The 19,536-nt window shown below is 35.4% G+C and overlaps 1 protein-coding gene across 2 annotated transcripts in view; it reads left to right on the plus strand.

Annotated features, from left to right (window-relative positions):
• jag2a (jagged canonical Notch ligand 2a) overlaps window positions 1-19,536 on the plus strand; it is a 68,721-nt gene that overhangs the window by 42,778 nt on the left and 6,407 nt on the right. For both annotated transcript variants that reach the window (XM_689725.10, XM_005156965.6), the window contains 15 exons: window positions 88-134; window positions 2,470-2,643; window positions 2,728-2,878; window positions 2,973-3,137; window positions 3,613-3,726; window positions 4,393-4,506; window positions 4,588-4,701; window positions 6,894-7,010; window positions 7,195-7,222; window positions 7,488-7,573; window positions 9,161-9,274; window positions 11,434-11,549; window positions 12,088-12,342; window positions 12,461-12,592; window positions 17,390-17,543. In XM_689725.10, the coding sequence (XP_694817.5) occupies window positions 88-134; window positions 2,470-2,643; window positions 2,728-2,878; window positions 2,973-3,137; window positions 3,613-3,726; window positions 4,393-4,506; window positions 4,588-4,701; window positions 6,894-7,010; window positions 7,195-7,222; window positions 7,488-7,573; window positions 9,161-9,274; window positions 11,434-11,549; window positions 12,088-12,342; window positions 12,461-12,592; window positions 17,390-17,543 (1,881 nt within the window). The remainder of the gene's footprint in view (window positions 1-87; window positions 135-2,469; window positions 2,644-2,727; window positions 2,879-2,972; window positions 3,138-3,612; window positions 3,727-4,392; window positions 4,507-4,587; window positions 4,702-6,893; window positions 7,011-7,194; window positions 7,223-7,487; window positions 7,574-9,160; window positions 9,275-11,433; window positions 11,550-12,087; window positions 12,343-12,460; window positions 12,593-17,389; window positions 17,544-19,536) is intronic.

Genomic DNA, 19,536 nt, shown 5'->3' on the forward strand with positions numbered 1-19,536 from the left:
ACATTTTGATCTCTTTGGTTTCTTCTTTTTCTTTGTATTTTTCTTTTATGTACTGGAATGTTGATTGCACCAATGTTTATTTTACAGACATCAACAGCTGTTATGGTCAGTGTCAGAATGGAGGAACCTGTCAGGTGGGCATGTTTTTTTTTTTACTTGTCGTTTTGACACTGAAGCCTATTTAAACCTTGTATTTAAGTTTCTTGGTGTTAATCCAATCATAACTATATGACACTAAATACAGGTGTAAAGCTTGAGCTAGTCTATTTTCAACCACTTCTACACTGTAAAACCCAATAAGTTAAGGTAACTCAAATGGTTTGTTGCAATCGGTTTCCTCAAATGGTTTAAGTTAAAAAAATAATCCTATTGAGTATTGTGAACTTAATCCATTTGAGTAAATGAAGCATTTTGAGCACAGTAAAATAAATGAGTTAAGAAAACTAATCTAAATGAGTACTGTGAACTTACTCTAAGTTGAAGTATTGAAGTGCTTAATTAACTTATTACCTTCAACACTTCAAAGTGTTAAGTTCAAAATGCTTTTCAAATGAGTAGAAATAACTTTCAGTCTAAGTTAACTACACTCATTTTATTTGATAAAGTTGACTCTTGAGTTTTAAAGTGGAGGTAGTTTGATGGGATTCCTTTTGTAGTATGGTCGAACATTTATCATTTACATTATATATATATACTTTATTTTTAGTTTAAAACAAATACATTCAAATTATTTTCAATTGCAAGCTTTCACACTCATTCATAAGCTGTGTAACATGAGTTCATTCATCCTATAGCCACAGTGAGTGCTTCTGCAAATGTGATGCAGAGCTTGGAATAATGTTAACACCATTGCATGTTAAAAAGCAGGTGGAAATGGTAATGCATCTCACTTGACCACTTTCGATTGAATCACTGAGAATGCATGTTAATACCAGGTGGAAACAGGGCCTGCTGGTTTGAACCATTTACAACGCTTTTATTTTCCTGTTTACATCCTGTACTATAAGAAATTCTACTATATTTTTTAGGATGGCAGTGACAGAGTACTTTAATCAGATTTAGCACTTCTTACAGAGATAAGGGGGAGGCTTAGTTCTGTTAAATATACTTTCTGCAACACCAATATAATATTTGTCTGAACTTGCCTGGTGTTTCTTAATCCTAACGCTAAAATGTTATTTAGACTTCATTTCCTTAAGAATTTCTCATGTTTCTGTTGAATGTTCATAACATTTTTAATTTCATTCATTCAATCATTTTCTTGTCGGCTTAGTCCCTTTATTAATCCGGGGTCGCCACAGCGGAATGAACCGCCAACTTATCTGGCAAGTTTTTACGCAGCGGATGCCCTTTCAGCCGCAACCCATCTCTGGGAAACATCCATACACACATTCACACACACACACACACACTCTGGACAATTTAGCCTACCCAATTCGCCTGTGCCGCATGTCTTTGGACTGTGGGGGAAACCGGAGCACCTGGAGGAAACCCACGCAAAATCACAGAAATGCCAACTGAGCTGAGGTTCGAACCAGCGACCCAGAGACCTTCTTGCTGTGAGGCGACAGCACTACCTACTGCGCCACTGCCTTGCCCACATTTGTAATTTTTAAAATTCAATTAAATTCATCTGTATTTGTATAGTGCTTTCACTATGTAGAATGTGCCAAAGCAGCTCAAGCAGCTAACCCTAACTCATTCCCGTAAGGTTTACCAAATTATAGCCTTAATCCAATTATAAAAAAAAAAAAAATTTTCAGATAATTTTTACAAATAATGTTTAGTGAGACCCTTAGTACATATAGAAATATATATTCTTTTGTTGCAACTATCCTTTAAGGCAAATGGAAAAAAAAGAAAAATACTGTCATCATTTACTAACTATTCACTAAAACATTTTAATTTCTCTCTTCTGTTGGAGGCAAAAGGTATTTTCTAAAATGCAGATTTTTTTCCCAAATAGAGTACGCATGGGACGATAACCATTTTTGAGGGTATACCGCGGTTTGGAAAAATCAAGGTTTTAAATACTGCCAAAATTTTGTTATACTGTTCTGATGCCCAATTCACACAGGGCTTCAGTGTCAAAGCTTGACAGAGGGCATGTCTGAAGTTGGGGCGGATGTGATTGTCATAACAGCGCAGTTAATCACAATACTGTCAAACTTTGATATTTTTATCCAAGGTTATCATACCATCAGAGTCTTATACCGACCCATGCCTACTATGGAGGTTGATGTGTACCAGCAACCCAAATTCTTCAAAACCTAAAAAAGTAACTCATAGGGGTTTAAAGCCACATGAGGGAGAATAAAAGGATTTTCAATTTTGGGTGAACTAGCCCTTTAAGGAAATGCCAGGAAATATAATTTATTATCAGAGTAGATCTTAACTTCTTTACAAGTTTACCTGGGCCTCTGCCCTGCACACCTGCGAATCATCTCCACCTTTGTGTGTTTTTATTAGGATGGTCGTCATGGTTACGTGTGCCAGTGCCAGCCGGGCTTCATGGGAAGACACTGTGAAGTGCAGCAGAGCAGGTGTGCCAGCTCCCCATGCCAAAATGGTGGACGGTGCCGTTCACTAGCCACGGGCTATGAGTGCGAGTGCCTGTATGGATACACCGGAAACAACTGTGAGGTAAAGTCAGTAATTACACAGGTACATTAAGAACTTTCTCTTTTCAACCCCTCATATACAATCATTCTCCGACTCTCCCTGTAGGTGCAGGTAGATTTATGCAATCCAAACCCATGTCAAAAAAAAGCGCAGTGTCACTCTCTACAGGGAGATTTTTACTGTGCCTGTGCTGATGAATACGAGGGGAAGACATGCAGTCAGCTACGAGACCACTGCAAGACCAGCACGTGCCATGGTAGACTACTTCCTATATATGCCCTTTGCATATAATGCTTTGCACCCAAAAATAACATCAATTATTTTCTGTGGTGTTCTCTTTTCCTCATAAGTGATCGACAGCTGTACTACTGCTATTACAACCAATGGCACAGAGAAGGCAGTGAGGTACATCTTATCAAATGTGTGTGGTCCTCACGGCCGCTGCATCAGCCAGTCTGGAGGAAACTTCACCTGCGCCTGCCAACCCGGATTCTCTGGGACGTACTGTCATGAGAGTGAGTGATGTTGTACACATCCACACACAATATTAATAAAGTCTGGGTGATCTGGAAGTTTCTGAGAATTTTATTTCAGTATTTTGATGTACCTCGAAATGAAACAGAATATTGAGTAGGTGGCAAGGATTTCTTTTGGACATCATTTCCTCATGACAAACTAACGGTAAGAGGGGCGAGGTTTAGAATATTGGTATGCAGTTGCTATAAAAGTGATCAAGTTGACATCAACAACTGGACTGCCACTGAAAACACAGTAGCAAACAGTCAGACTTTGATTGAAGATTACCGAAATATTTTTTTTTCAGTGGATTAACTCACACTGATTAATTATTCACCTTAAGAAGAACAATGTGAGCTAGAAAAATAGGAAAATTCCGTTTTCACACCGACCTTAAAGGTTTAGTGTACACACAAGCATTTTGTACACACACATATCTGTTAATATACAGTTCTTTTTTGCTTTCTCTCTCAGATATAAATGACTGTGAATCGTCTCCTTGTCACAGTGGAGGAACATGCATTGATGACATTGACTCTTTCCGCTGTGTCTGTCCTGATGGATTTGATGGGCAACTCTGTGAGCTGGGTAAAATATTCAGCTCTAAATTATTAATGTTTGTTTATTTCAGTCGTGGAGTCTTAAACCCTTTAGTTTCATGAGAGGGATATTGATTTATTCATTGATTTAGATGATAGTTTGTATACTGTTGTTCAAACGATTGGCTTCATTAAAGATAATTTGAATTATTATAATAAAAAAGAATAATTCTATTCTAAAGGATGCATCAAAATCAAATTTAAAAATACTGTTAATGGTTCAGTTTCTGCCAAAATGTCAACACTAATAATACATGTTTCTTGAGTAGCAAATCAGCATGCATTAAAATTATTTTTGAGATCTTGTGACACTGAAAACTGGAATATTGGTAACTAATTCTGCTTAGCACTTTTAATTTCTAAAAATATAAAACAATTATTGTAAATTATATTTCACAATAGTATTATTTTTTCTATATTCTCGATCAAAAATAGTTTTGGCATGCTGGATTTCCAAAATTTTCAAAAATCGGACCAACCACATACTTTTGGAACATACATGTAAAGTACTGTATATGTGACAACTTTGACTAGATTTTGTAAAATGATAGTTTCAAATTTGACAACATTTACACTTTTTAAAATTAGTCCAGCCTAATTTTAAGCAATATGCCACTATTGGTCATGAATAATCTTTTACAAATATTATTTTCAGAGGTGAATGAATGTAGCAGTGATCCGTGTCTAAATGGAGGTCACTGTATTGACCTGCTGAATGATTTTTACTGCCGCTGCACTGATAATTGGAAAGGAAAGACCTGTAACTCACGTAAGTGAATGTTTTCATTGTCATGTTAAGCATTTAACTGTGTTATGGCTGCATGTAGAAAATATAGTTTTGTTGTCACAGGGGAAAATCAGTGTGATTCCAGTACGTGTGCTAATGGAGGAACATGCCACGATCGTGGAGAATCATTCCGATGTTTGTGTCCCTCTGGTTGGGGTGGCAGTACCTGCAACACAGGTGAGATGGAAATGAAGGCCCTGCTTAGATGTGTTTTCATCAGTCCAATTATGGATGATCTTAAATTCAATGTAAACAGGCTCTAGAAGGTTTTTTGAGACTGTCTACAAACAGTCTGTGTCAAAAAATAGTGTCTTTCAAACACATACAGAATGTTGTCAAAAATGCATCAGATTACTTTCATAGTGTAAACTTGCTTGACGTTGAATGCAACAGCCACAAAAGACTCTGTGTACTATGTAATCATTTAAGGGACACGGTGTCAGAAAGTGCACCAAAACAAGATATACAGAGCAGAATGCAGATTACAATCAAAGCTTTACCTGACATTCCTGCTTATAAGTCACGCTGGTGTGTTCATTCAGTAGTTCTCATTCTGTATGTTACACTGAGCTCTTCTGCAAAAGTGATGTAGAGTTTGATGAAATCACTGTGAATAGTTTCAATGAAATTTAAAGGCAGACGTTTTCAAAAGTTGCATTCTAGCACACTAATACTAGGCTGAAACAGTAATGCATCTCGGCTGACAACACTTTAGTTTACAGGTCACAATTCACGGTATTAAAAAACCATTAACTACCACTATTAGCTAAATAAACTACTGATTAGCTGTTTATTAGTAGTTAATAAGGTAGAAGTAATAGAAGTAGGTAGAAGTATTAATGAACAGTTTATATCTTAATAGCAGGCAAGTAATAAACCAGTAGTTAATAGTATGAATTTTGACCTAAACTAAAGTATTACCGTAATTTGTAGTACATACTATAGCGGTTTTGAACCATACTAAAGTACTTGAATGAATCTGTTGTGGTAATTCTATAATGGTTATGGTAACACAACATTTATAGTGATATAAACAAATTACCCAGTACTGTAGTTTTCTACAACTACTGTATAGGGTCAAATTTATTACAACAGACCCAAAGCCAGCCTTGAAGTTATTTGCCTTATTATTTAATTATAAGATTTTAATACTGCTTTTTAGTGACATTTTAAGCACTAATTTTAGCTGGATTCATTTGCCGTGTGGTCATCATAACCACACTTTTTGATGTACAAAAAACATTTTCTAAAGGTTCAGAACAAAGAGTATGAAAAAATGCTTATTTTTAAAATACAAATTTATTGAATCATATTACATTATTAGAAATAAATAGGAATCTGTTAAAGTATTCATTCAAAAACTAGTCTATTGCCATTTATTAGGCAAATAACAAACTGGTTAATTATAAAAAATTCAAACAATAATATATTGTAGAGCGTCATGATTTTTCTAGCATCTATTCATCGATAACAACGTTAGTCAAATTTGTATTTAATTTCAATTAAGCAAATTTAATTCACAAATTTAAATTCACAGAAGCACCAAAACAGGCCATTTTGGTGCTTCACACCTTTTTATTGATCATTTGTTTACTTCAAGAAAACGTCTAAAATTTAGAATAAAAGTAACTTTGTTTAATAAATGTTTTCTCTATTTAAAAACAAAACAGTAGGTCATTAGTGAAAGATGACTTGTCTTACGGCAGATTGTGTGCTTTCTTGCACAGCTGGATGTTGGACTCATGAAAAATAATTGTTTGCACTGATCAAAACTGATTAGCTGAAGTCACGAAAGCCAACAGAGGATGCAATGGGTTAATTTTACAGTTTGTGATGGCACCGCAGTCAAAATAGGACAAACAAGTTTATGAACAGGACAAATTCTGGACCTTTGTCAGTAAGGAGTTGATCTTTCAACTAACGACCTATACAATAAACAAGTTTACTGTAGTAAAAAACAAAATTATACTACAGTATTTTTTACAATTTATCAATTTACCAGTTAATACTATAGTATTTTTCAAAGTATGCAAATATTATAATATACACAGTATAGTCCACTTTACTATGTTATGGTTTAAAAATAGTTTAGTATTTATTATAAATTACCCTGGTATTTGTTCATGTTACACCAAGTGAAAAATAAACCGTAAAAAGCTCAATTTAGAGCTAATTGAACACCCATTTTCACCAATGATGATACAGCTCTAAATTTAAATCCACACCACAACTACAATGAAAATAGTTCAGACTTATGTCATTGTTTGAATCACTTTCAGATTTTTTTTCAGCTAATGAACAATAAAATCCTTGACTGCCAGTCTGTTTACAATGAATCTTACTCACTACCTCCGTCTCCCTCTGTCTAGCCATGAACAGCTCATGTGAGTCTGGCCCGTGTCTAAATGGGGGCACTTGCATAGGCTCGGGCAGCGTCTTCAAGTGCATCTGTAAGGATGGATGGGAGGGGCCTACTTGTGCTCAGAGTAAGATCACGCCCACTTTTCTGTGTTCCTCTCAAAAATATGCGAATGTGCTTTACTCCCACGTGTATGCATGCGATTGGGCCTCAGATGTGCTGGCAGGCTGTGTGTTGCCCTGACAGGTCTAGTTCTGATATATCCTCTGGTAGTTCTGCTTTCATGAGATCTGTTTTGATTCTGTTTTCAGATGTTGACGACTGCAACCCTCATCCATGGTGAGTGATGCAAAAGATTAAATAAGTGAAGAAAAGCACATAATAGAGAATCAAACAAAACATCAAACTCTTCAACAATTGGGCTTGTCACTCATAAAAGTTGGAATAATTTGAATATAAAGGTTTACATCTACTCTCTGTGCATGTAGCAGTTGAGATGGAGTGTGCATTATTGAGACCTTCTATCTGTTTTCTCTCTCTCTCTCTCTCTCTCTCTCTCTCTCTCTCTCTCTCTCTCTCTCTCTCTCTCTCTCTCTCTCTGTAGTTATAATGGAGGACAGTGTGTGGATGGGGTCAACTGGTTTCGCTGTGAATGTGCACCTGGGTTTGCAGGGCCTGACTGCCGCATAAGTGAGTAAATCAATTTCCACATGTCTGTAATTATGACTTAATGATAAAATATTTTGAAGTCTGGGTGGACTGGATTTTTAGTATGTTAATGTACATCCAACTGAAATTGAGTATTGAGTAGGGGGTGGGGCTTTCTTTTATGCGCATCATTCCCTTATAGCAAACTAACAGTAAAATGGGTGTGGTTAAGAAAATTGCAGCTGAAGTGTCAAAGCGGTGTCAACAGAGAAGTACCGCCAATCCAAACGCTGAAGCACATGGGTAGATTTTGAAAATTACAAAACATTACTTGATTAGAACTGATTAATTGTTTACCAAAAGAATGAAAATGTGCAATAGCAAAGTAAACCTTGCCATTTTTTATCTTACATGGACATTAACATCAAATTTTTGTTTGAATTAATATATAGATGGAATTTTCGAAAAACTTTTTTGAACACAGACATTGCTTTTGTAATTGAATTTTGCACAACTGGTACAAAGATGCATTTTTGCTAAATGGTAAATCTGATACACTCCCTGACAAAAGTCTTATCTTATCTTGTAAGAGCAAAAAATAATAACTTCTAGTTAATCATTTGGGGGGGAAAAGTGTCAAAAACTAGATTTTTTTTTTTTTTTTTTTTTTTTTTTTGATGAATCATCTATTAAACCGCATCATAATCATTACAAATACTACAGAAGACCTATTGGAACCTGCATGGACCCAACATTTTCCCACAAATCAGTCAAGTTTGGTGAAGGAAAAATCATGGTTTGGGGTTAGGGTTACATTCAGTATGGAGAGAGATCTGCAAAGTGGATGGCAACATCAACAGCCTGAGGTATCAAGACATTTGTACTGCCCATTACAAACCACAGGAGAGGGCAAATTTTTCAGCAGGATAGCACTCCTCATACTTCAGCCTCCACATTCAAGTTCCTGAAAGCAAAAAAGGTCAAGGTGCTACAGGATTGGACTGCCCAGTCACCAGATATGAACATTATTGAGCAGATCTGGGGTAAGATGAAGGAGGAGGCATTGAAAATGAATCCAAAGAATCTTGATGAACTCCGGGAGTTCTTGATTAAAATCAAGGCATGATCATTTTTTATTTTGGTAAAATAAGCATAATTTAGAGGCCTTTGTCTTATATAAGACACTTCTGATACCAAATCATCTACTAGAAGTTATTATTTGTTGTTACTATGAATTGGGTAGGTGACAAGACTTTATTCAGTTATTGTACATAATAAATGCAGGTTTTTGATAATTTATTTTTTTTTAATGAGACTTTTTAAAAACTAAAATAGAGATTTGTATGTGCTTTTCATGTCTGTTTTATGTATGATAAACTTCTACAAATTGACGTAAACCTTTTTATTAAAAAAAATCAACTGCAGACTTGCATACAGATATGAATTCAAACCAATAGATCAGTGATAAACTAAAAGCCCCTGCCCTACATTTTTTCTCCTTTTTTGGTGATTTTTTTCACTCATTCGATGCATGCCATGTCACAATACACCTTAGAAGTAAAGATCTATTGCTGTTATAACTGTCTCTTGCTCACACACACTCTGTTGTGTCTTTCTCCTCAATCCCAGACATAGATGAATGTCAGTCGTCTCCCTGTTCTTATGGAGCCACATGTGTAGATGAGATTAATGGATATCGCTGTCTGTGCCCCATGGGACGAGCTGGACCACGCTGCCAGGACTGTGAGTTCCCACTGACAGACCACCCTACTTGTTTGCATTATGAGAAATGAAGTGTTGAATGTCTTTCCACCCTACTCATGTTGTGTGAACACACCTTATCTTGAGCCAAAGAAAACGCAATAAATTGCCTTTTCAAAAGCAATCAGCAGGGTTTGTAATGCAGGGTTTCCGAACAGAAAATATGTGTTAAACGTGAATGCAGATTCAGCTTAATATTTCATTGTCCTTCCCACATTAAAATTCGGATGACAGGGATAGTTATACCTCATGTGGTTTTAAACCGTGTTGAACACAAAACAAATCATTCTGAAGAATGGTGGTTGCTGCCACCAATCAACTTCCATAGTTGGAAAAGCTATTACTATGAAAGTCAATGGGTGGCAGCTATCAGCATTTATTTCAAATGATCTTCTTTTATGCTCAACAGATGTAAATTGGTTCAAGCATGAGTAAATAATGACAGAAGCTATCCCTTTAAGTCAGGGGTGTCCAAACTCAGTCCTGAAAGGCTGATGTCCTGCAAATTTTAGCTCCAACTTGCCTCAAAACATCTGCACGGATGTTAAAAGAAAGCCTAGTAATAGCTTGATTTGATGTGTCTGATTAGGGTTGGATCTAAACTTTGAAGGAAACTGGCCCTCCTTGACACCCCTGCTATAAGTAATATGTAAAGGTTTTTAATTTATTGAAATGGCATATTATTATGATACATATTTTGTCTAAGCATTTTTTTTACATTGCATTAATTTAATTAGAAAGTAAAATCAGTCATTTTTTAAATATTTCTATAAGTTTTTTAACTTTTCACATCATTCCAGAATCATTTATATACACAGTGGTGGAAATAAGTATTCAACAGGTCACAATTTTTCTCAGAAAACATATTTTTAAAGGTGCTGTTGACTTTTTACCAGATGTTGGTTACAAATGACACAGAATGAAATGAATCAAATTAAATGACACAGAAAAAAAGCATTGAACACATGAAGAAGGGAGGTGTAGAAAGGCAGTAAAAGCTCAAATAGCAGCTGAAATCTCTCAGTAGTTCTTTAATAACCATCTGCCCTTTGTCATTGTAAATTGATATAAGCTGCCTGCTTTAGTACAACATCTACATTACCAGGTTGATGAAGATGAGATTTTACATTTCAGCTAGATGATCCAAAACAAAGCCAATGAAACACTCAAATGCTTTCAAAGAAAGAAAATCAAGCTGTAGGATGGCCCAGCCAATCACCTGACTTTATTCCAATAGAACATATAAAATAAAGTTCAGTTTGGATGGTCGAAACCCACAGAAACATCAAGATTTTTACACTCTGTAGAAGTCTGTGACAAAAAATGACACCTGAGCAATGCATGACTTAATCTCCATATGAGAGGTGTCTTTAAACTGTTCAGTACTTTCTCCTTGTGTCATTCCATTGTAATTACACGTAACAATTATTTCAGATTTCTTTTGTTTTGTTATAATTTTTTGTTTGTATTGTTTGGGTTTTTACCAAAAACTGATTCAGTTCCATCTCAACAGCTCCATTACAAAATATTATTCCCAGAAAAAAACATGACGTGTTGAATACTTCAGCTTCCACAATACAAACAGTATTCCTTACTTCACCACTTACCAAGTGGATTCACGACTTCAAAAACAGAAAACAAATTGAGTAAAACTGATAGAAAGAACATTGTCACATTTACTGTCCCTACTAATACTGATGCTAAATTAGAAACACTTGATATAAAATTGTAATCATTTTAAATAAAAAAATTTTGTAATTCAATGCAAAGATGATAAAATATAAATTATAGCTTTATATATGTCCATACTTAAGAAAGATACTCAAAACAATAGGGAGTAAAAGGAAGACATTCATTCGTCATTTTCCTTCGGCTTAGTCCCTTATTTATCAGGGGTCGCCACAGGGGAATGAACCACCAACTATTCCAGCATATGTTTTAGTCAGTGGATGCCTTTCCAGCTGCAACCCAGTACAGAGAAACACCCATACCCTCTCATTTACACACACACACACACACACACACACACACAACTTACTTTAATTATTAAATAAAAGGATTTATCTAAATCATACTGACCACATGCCTTTGAAAAGTAGAAAAACTTTCATAAGCTGATCTCTCTGTTCTTCTCCTTTCAGTTATTGGTGTTGGAAAGGCATGTGATCGCTCAGGATTGCAGGTTCATCATGGGGGACGCTGGGAGGATGGATGCAACAGCTGTCAGTGCATGAATGGAAACATCAAGTGCACAAAAGTAAGTCCTGCAATCTCAGATTCTGATACTCTACCAACTAAACATTTTCAATAATATATGTAAATTAACAGTTTTCTGTATTTTGTGATATATTTTGGATTAAATTATGCTTTTGAATTGCATTATAGGCCTTCATCTTTTCTCTAATAACATTTGATGCTGAAAAAAGTGACTTTTAGCTACATTTTAATAGTTTAAAGTAATATATTGTGTGGATCTGTGTTGTAAATTACAGTACAAAAACCTGGTAATAAACTGCCAGAACCTTTAATGTTATTTAAAAGACTTACTTTCATATATACTGTTTCTATATTATTTATCATACAAAATATTGTTTTATACTACCACAATTTCAATTAAAAAAGTGGAATTTTTAACATCAAAAATGCAGAGGAGAGATTAATGTCCCATAATGCAATCAATAAACATAAGTAAATGGAAAACAAAAAACATATCCCTTTAATTAATGGATATTTTTACAGTATATGTAAAAAAAAAAAACTCAATCTTCATGAAGTTTTATTTAATGTGACCACAGGTGAATTGTGGTCATCAGTCCTGCTTGTTGCAGTCAGATTCTGAAGTGGCACAGCGCCCCCTGTGTCCACTAGGACAGGAGTGCGTCGAGCATCATTTCCTCTCTTGTCTTCGTCCACCCTGTGATCAGCTGGGAATGTGCTCCACTCGCGGGCGTCTACAACCTATCAACACTCGCTGTCTGCCCAACAACGGCTACCTAGATGTCAACTGTGCTCGTGTTACACTTGTATTTGACTCTGACACTGTACCGCAGGTAAGAGGTTTTCATTTAATTTGTTTTATGCATTTAAAAGAGGTGAAGCTTATTGCTTTTATCTCAGATTAACAGGATTTCTGATCAAAACACTAAGTATTGTTGATTTGTTTGACAGGGTACTACTGCTGAAGGAGTCTGCACAGAGCTAACTTATCTTCCAATCACACGAACCCTGGCCAAAGACCACGCCCTTTTCCTTCTTTGCGACCAATCACCCTCAGGCCACAATGCTGTGGAGGTTGCTATGGTAATTTCTTCAATGACCATATGAAATTTGCACAATATTTAGAAACAAAATTTGTGTCTGGTGCTAATGTTTAATCTTGGAGCTGCTAAGAAAAAACAAACATCTTGACACCAAACAATTGAATGATTTCGTAATTTTTTTTTCAATATATTGTGTAGAGCTGCAGTCTTTTCCCCTAAATATACGCATTGTCTTGTGATGTTAATCGGACAGCTAAACAAATTAATGAAATTTACAGGAGGTTCTGGGGAAAAAACATTAATTGTTGCAGTCTTTTCAATATGATTTCATTTATTTAAATTAATTATTTAAATAAATCGGTTTGGAAGAATGATTAATTGAACTATAAAAAACTATAAACACTTCTTTTATTAAAGGTGCACTAGGTGATTGTCTCCAGATTTTTTTTTTTTTTTTTTTGTGCTGGTTGAAAGTCTCTTCACATTCCAATAGTACTGATTAAAGAAAATGATCTAAATGTCATTTATTCTGGGTTGGGCATAAAACTAAAAAATGTTCATCCAATTAAATAGTGTCAGGCCAACAATTCCCATAATTCTGATAAGTAGCCCAAACTGTCTTTTAACAAATGTAGGTTTGTACAACTGCACATCCCCTTTCATGCAAACAGAACCGTTTGCACATGCACATGCCCATAAGAGAGAGAGAGAGAGAGAAAGAGAGTGAGTGAGAGAGAGAGAGAGAGAGAGAGAGAGAGAGAGAGAGAGAAAAGGGTAAATTCAAATGCTGAATCAAAAATTAAAACCCTGAATCAATATTTGAGTTAGTTTTGCACACTGGAGGAAGGATGAAGTATGGCTGAAGTATTTCTTTAGACAGGTAATGTTCTGTTTTAAAACTATTTTAGTTGTGCAAAGCTTAAGTAGATTATGTTGTCACTAATAGGTTATATAAACAGAAGTGTTGTTCAGCCATTGAAACCTTCCAGCGAATGAATGATGTTGCTATTTTCAGTTTCATAAAGGACCTTTTACAGCATCAATAATGTGGATTTTTATTTAGTTTAACAACAAAACATAAGTAAATTCTGCCTAGCCTGCTTTACTGAGGTGAAGTTGGTTTTATATTCACATTGGTTCATATTTGAGGCAGATCACCTACTGCACCTTTACTTAATTAACCAAGCTTTTTTCTTTTTTTTTGACAAACACAAACATCATGAACAATTCAATAACAAATACATTTTAATTTAATTGTCGCCACCTATGGGTGTATAGATGTAACTGATACATTCTTCATTTAAAGAGCAAAGTTACTTTTAAATGGCCATATACTTTTTGGCTATAAACACAGACACAAGTGTTTATATTCTAATTACATACTTTAATCATAGTATTTCTATGAAAATTTGACTTTAATTATAACACTAAAATAAGGACAATGTGTGGTTGAAAAACAACCTTAAAGTACAAATGAAATAAAAACTAATCGTATGATTTTGTTAGCTTAAATTGCCAGTTTTGTGGTGAACAATTCATCTATCTCTAAGAAAAAAATAGTTTTCTCTTGTAATCTAAAATTAAAATTTGAAAATGCACTTCTTTTTTAGTTAAATTCTCAGATTATGTGATTTTGAGGTATTGGGTGTGGCTAACATACTTAACCACGCCCCCAACTGTCAGTTTTGACACCCAAACAAAAATGGTGAGGAGGAGGTTTCTGTTAGCTTGTAATAACTCTTCTAAAACCAGATCTTTTTGAATGAAATGCCTACTATATCTATTCAGCTCGCAGCAGAAAAAACAAGCCACGCCCACTGTTGTCTCATTTAATATTCCGTTTCTCTAGGAACTGCATCACAATACGAAAAAAACAGTTGCGGCTTCCAGTTCATGTAGACTTGAAGCTGTTTTAGCTCAATAAATGACAGCTACTATCTCTGTCAGTGGCAGCACACCACACTGTAAATAAAAAAGTTGACTCAACTTAAACCTTTAAGGCAACCAGCTTCAGGACATTTTTGAGTTTACTCAACTTAAATTGAGTCAAGTGCAGTACTTGGGTTGAAAGTTCCTAGCAAACTATTTTGTGTTTAATAGACGTCTAATAGAAATCTAAACATAGACAGCTTGGCTAAAACAAGGCTAGACTTGGGCTGTCAGTGAAAATCTAATAGACATCGAAGATTAGACAGATTTTATATGTGTAGTCATTCATTTGGCCTATTCTTAGACATCTATGAGATTTACACTGACAACCCATATTTAACCTTGTTTTAGCCAAGACGACTATGTTAAGACGTCTATTAGACATCTTTAAAAAACAAAAACTTGTTGGGTTGAGCCAATTCAAAAAAGCTCTGCAGCAACTTGTTATGATCATATTTCTCAAATGATAAATAGACATAAAATTGCATGTCTGCTTGAATTAGTATCATAACCTTTTAACATGCAGCACTAATACAGTCCCTAATAAGGGGCAAAGCATGCACTATACTGTTGCACTTTACTAATGTTTTAATACAGAATAGGACATGTCTAAATTAGCGGCATGATGCAAGCTTGACTGCAGTGCTAAGTAGTTAGAAGTACCCAAAATGCATTTAACAGTAGTGTATATTTTAGGGGAAGCTTTTATGATCAAACATCTGTGATTAATTGACATGCTTTCAAATTGGCCTCAAAGTAAACCCTACGTTTCTTGCTGCACAACACAACTTTGGTGACATTTATGTGTGCGCATCTCGTAAAAGCAGTTGCTCTGACATGACTTGAAGGCATGAATAAAAACAGTGTATCAAAATACAGATTTTTTTTCATCCAACAACACGCTTTTCCTGAAACCATCACATCTGTTTTCCTTCACTGTGGAGGGTTTATTTCCTTCTTGTTGTCTCATCTCTGCTTTAACACGTTTGCTTGTCTTTTTTTTCAGTTTAGACTCCTTTAAAAAAGCCACTTTACATCAGTTATCCAGCTTCCAAAGAGCTTGTTAAATGTGATTCCCTCATTTCTTTTCTCCCTTCCAATGTTTTTACAGATCCAGAATCAAGTGTTTCACCTTTAACATACAGTACCTGTCTCCTCTTTCTCTTGCTCAGTAATGCAGACTCTTGGGGAAAGGAAACTTTAAGCCCTTAATGGCCAGAATCTTAGCTCCACTATTTCTGTGATGTTGTAATGCTGTCAAGATTTATGTTGTAACTTTGAGTGTTTTCCGGAAAAGCTGCGGTAACCTTTTATGGGGCGAGCTCTCTAAAGGCTTTGTGCTGATGTTATAAGCTCAGCATTGGGACATCCCCTGTGGAATCTAGCATGGTTATACTCTGACTATTACCACATGCAAAGTACATGTGCCTAGTCATGAAATTTAAGGGAAAGGTGAACAGCTTGCCCAGTCAGGTCTGACTTCTTTCATTTCTGATTCTTTCTTTTCTGCTTCCTTCCTCACTTTAAATTCCTTTCCACTATTTTATGGCATCTTTCATCAAGTGTCATTCAAATTTCTTCATCGTTCATCATTCCCCCTTCTTGTTTCTCTGACTGTACTTTTTCCCTAACCTGATTTCACCAAGTAGGACATGTTCCTGGATTAATATCTACAGTATGTTGATCCTGGAACAACATTCCAATCAGCCAATCAGAATTAAGATATATGTTTATATTGTTTATGTTTAGGCTTATGGTTAGGTTTATGCACTTCTACATGATTGTTATCCAACTTCTATTCAGTAATGGTTGGGTTTAGGGATAGGGAATAGTTATGGATTATGTCCCAGGATCAACAGATGTTAATTCAGGATTGCATCGTACTTGGCAAATTCAGAATGAGCATACTTTTTCTTCAATTTTAATTTGAGTTTACTTTCTTAAGAAATTGAGGGAATAAATAATATTACTGCCTTATAAACTTTAATTCATTTCCGTTTTTGTTCTACTTATTACTTATTAGTTAACAGAACAGGGACTTTTTCGCTGCATGTTAAATCAAATGTGTTTTCTTTGTGGTTAAACTTTTCCTGCATGTCACAATCTGAATTTCTATATAAGCCATGGTTAATGAGGGGTTTTCAAGCATTTTGAAAATACATTTATATAACACTAGCTTTTTTGTAGCGCATACTTTTAAAAACTTTGGACACACTTTATTTTGATGGTACGTTTTTGGATTTTAAGTTACATTGCATCTACATGGCAACTAATTCTCATTAGATTACTAGTAAAATCGCACATGATCACGGCGTCCCAGCTGTACGGTCTGCAAACGCCTAAAGATTTAGCTTCTGGTTTGGTTGGAGAACAAGGTACTGACACTCCATGTTTATTGTGTTTGTTATAATTAGTGTCTGTTAGTTCAGTGTATACTGAATTCAAGTGATGTCTGTTTATTTGTATATGGCTGTTTGTTTTGCAGTTTGATTACATTTGATTTTGTTTTTCTTTTGTATAAAAAGCTCTTACGGTTTCGGTGGAATTGATTTTTCCAGACAATTGTGTGAATGTTGCACTCAAATAAATCATGGGAAGACAACAGTGAAAGAGACAATCTTTTAATGAGCCAGGAAGCTGGAGTTAGGTTGGGGTTAGGGTTGGTGTTAGTTAGTTGATATGATGAAGCAGACAGTCTATTTATATTCAAATGGACCATCAACAAAGTGTTACCAAAACTTTTTTAAACCCTGAGAAAAATATGTTTTTGTTTTAGTCCATTGTTGTCTTGTATACAGTCTGTCATTGTGTTTTGAACTAGTCGATCTAAGTAAAACCTCAGGACTAAAGTGGAAGGAGTTGATTCTGCACATTTTTAGTCAGTTTTTATTTTCTCTTTTGCTTTCAGTCTTATGAGCAAAACAACTTTGTTGATGGACCCGCTCAGATTCATGATGTTGTCCGCTCTATCATTGATGTCCTGTCCAAACCTCACAATAGCACGTTACTGTTGGCTGTGAGAGAGGTCAGAGTGGACACCCAGGACCCACATCCCCAAGTCGGTGAGTGAGATTTGTGCATCTCTCTTTTAGACAAGCCTCAGACAATGATACAAATAACTGTCCAGTATCGTTTCTCAATGATAATGCATTTTCTAATGTTATAGTTTAACATTTTGGGGTCAATATAGTTTGTTTTCTTTAAATACACTGAAAAAAATATTCATTGGGTTTACAAAAACATTTTGAAGATAAGTGGTTGCAAACAATTTATATGGGCTGACTTTAAACAAACAAATTAAACGTAGTAATGTTCAACTTAGAATGTTTGTTTAAATTCAGCCCAAATAAATTGTTTGCAAACACTTACCTTAAAAATATTTAGTAAATCCAATAAATTGTTTTTTCAGTGTAAGCAAGCAAACAAGCAAGCATTAAATTGATGCACAGTGATTAAAAAATATTTACAAGGTTACAAATGATTTCTATTCTAACTGAATGCTGTTCAAGCATTATTTTCACTGAGGAACACTGAAAAAAAAACTATTAACTATTATGGTTTCCACAAAAAAAAAGATTATTAACCAGCCCACAGCGTTTTTCAACATGCGACACTGAAGAGTGGAGAAATAAATGCAGAAAATTCCACGTTGCCAGCACAGGAATGACTGATAAAATATCCCATGGCCACATTCTAGGGTGACATTGCTGGGATTTATTAGGCTCAGACTGTTAAACAAAGTGATTCTATTACCGGGCAGATAAAGAGAATCTCTAGCCTTGGTTACTGTATGCATTGTCATGGCATTGTTTCCACAAACATGGATTTTCACAAAGCTGATTTCCATCTCAAGCTGAAGTCAAATCTCAAGACTTTCCATAGGGTTCAGTTTATTTGGTGGCCAATTCATGTGTGGAAATCTTGTGGAGTCCTGTTTTACAATTTGAGCCCAGGGAATCTTTGTCATCCTGAAATACTGTATATTCTTATATGGTGGTTAAGGAAACAAAAAACTACACACAGTTAAAAAGGGGTTCAAAACTATTGAAAGTACAAAACAGAGTGTTAGTTGACACATATGTTACTTATAGTCAACAGAATGCCTAAGAGAGACTATCAGAATATGTTGTGGCTGCATTACCATCTCTGATGTACCATTTCTTTCTAATAATTCAGTGGACCAGAGGAAATTATTCGATTTTGATGGTTACCACTCCTATTACAGACATTTGACAGGTGTCTGCTCTCAAACTGATCCTGTCTGTGTTACACTGCAAAAAAAAAATGCTTTTCTTACATAGAACTTTGTCTTGCTTCTGATCCAAATATCTAAAAACGTTTAAATCAAGAAGCATTTTTAGACACGCACAATTGTCTTGTTTTCAGAAATAGGTCAAAATGAAGTGATTTTTTTTCCTTAAATATAGCAAAATAATCTGCCAATGGGGTAAGCAAAATAATCTAGTTTTTTCTTTGAAATAAGATTCTTGAACTGACACCTGTGGTTTTTACTAGTTACTATGTTACCATAAAATGTATTTATGCATAATTAAGCCTGTAGTTTACATCAACTTTACCAGCATTATTCCATTCCAGTACAGTTTCACGTGAGTTTACATAACTTAATTGACCTAAGTAAATGTGACTCAGTATAAGTAAAAATGACTTTTATACATTAGAAAATAATACTTGAAATAAAGTTAAAATGATTTCATTGACCTAAGTAAATATGACTCAATATGATTAGGAATGGGCGACGCAGTGGCGCAGTAGGTAGTGCTGTCGCCTCACAGCAAGAAGGATGCTGGGTTGTTGGTTCGATCCTCGGCTCAGTTGGCGTTTCTGTGTGGAGTTTGCATGTTCTCCCTGTGTTCGCGTGGTTTCCTCCGGGTGCTCCGGTTTCCCCCACAGTCCAAAGGTGAATTTGGTAGACTAAATTGTCCGTAGTGTATGAGTGTAGGTGTTAATGAGTGTGTGTGGATGTTTCCCAGAGATGGGTTGCGTCTGGAAGGGCATCTGCTGCGTAAAAACGTGCAGGATAAGTTGGTGGTTCAT

Source organism: Danio rerio, chromosome 13 (genome assembly GCF_049306965.1).
Source record: "Danio rerio strain Tuebingen ecotype United States chromosome 13, GRCz12tu, whole genome shotgun sequence".
Classification (NCBI taxonomy): domain Eukaryota; kingdom Metazoa; phylum Chordata; class Actinopteri; order Cypriniformes; family Danionidae; genus Danio; species Danio rerio.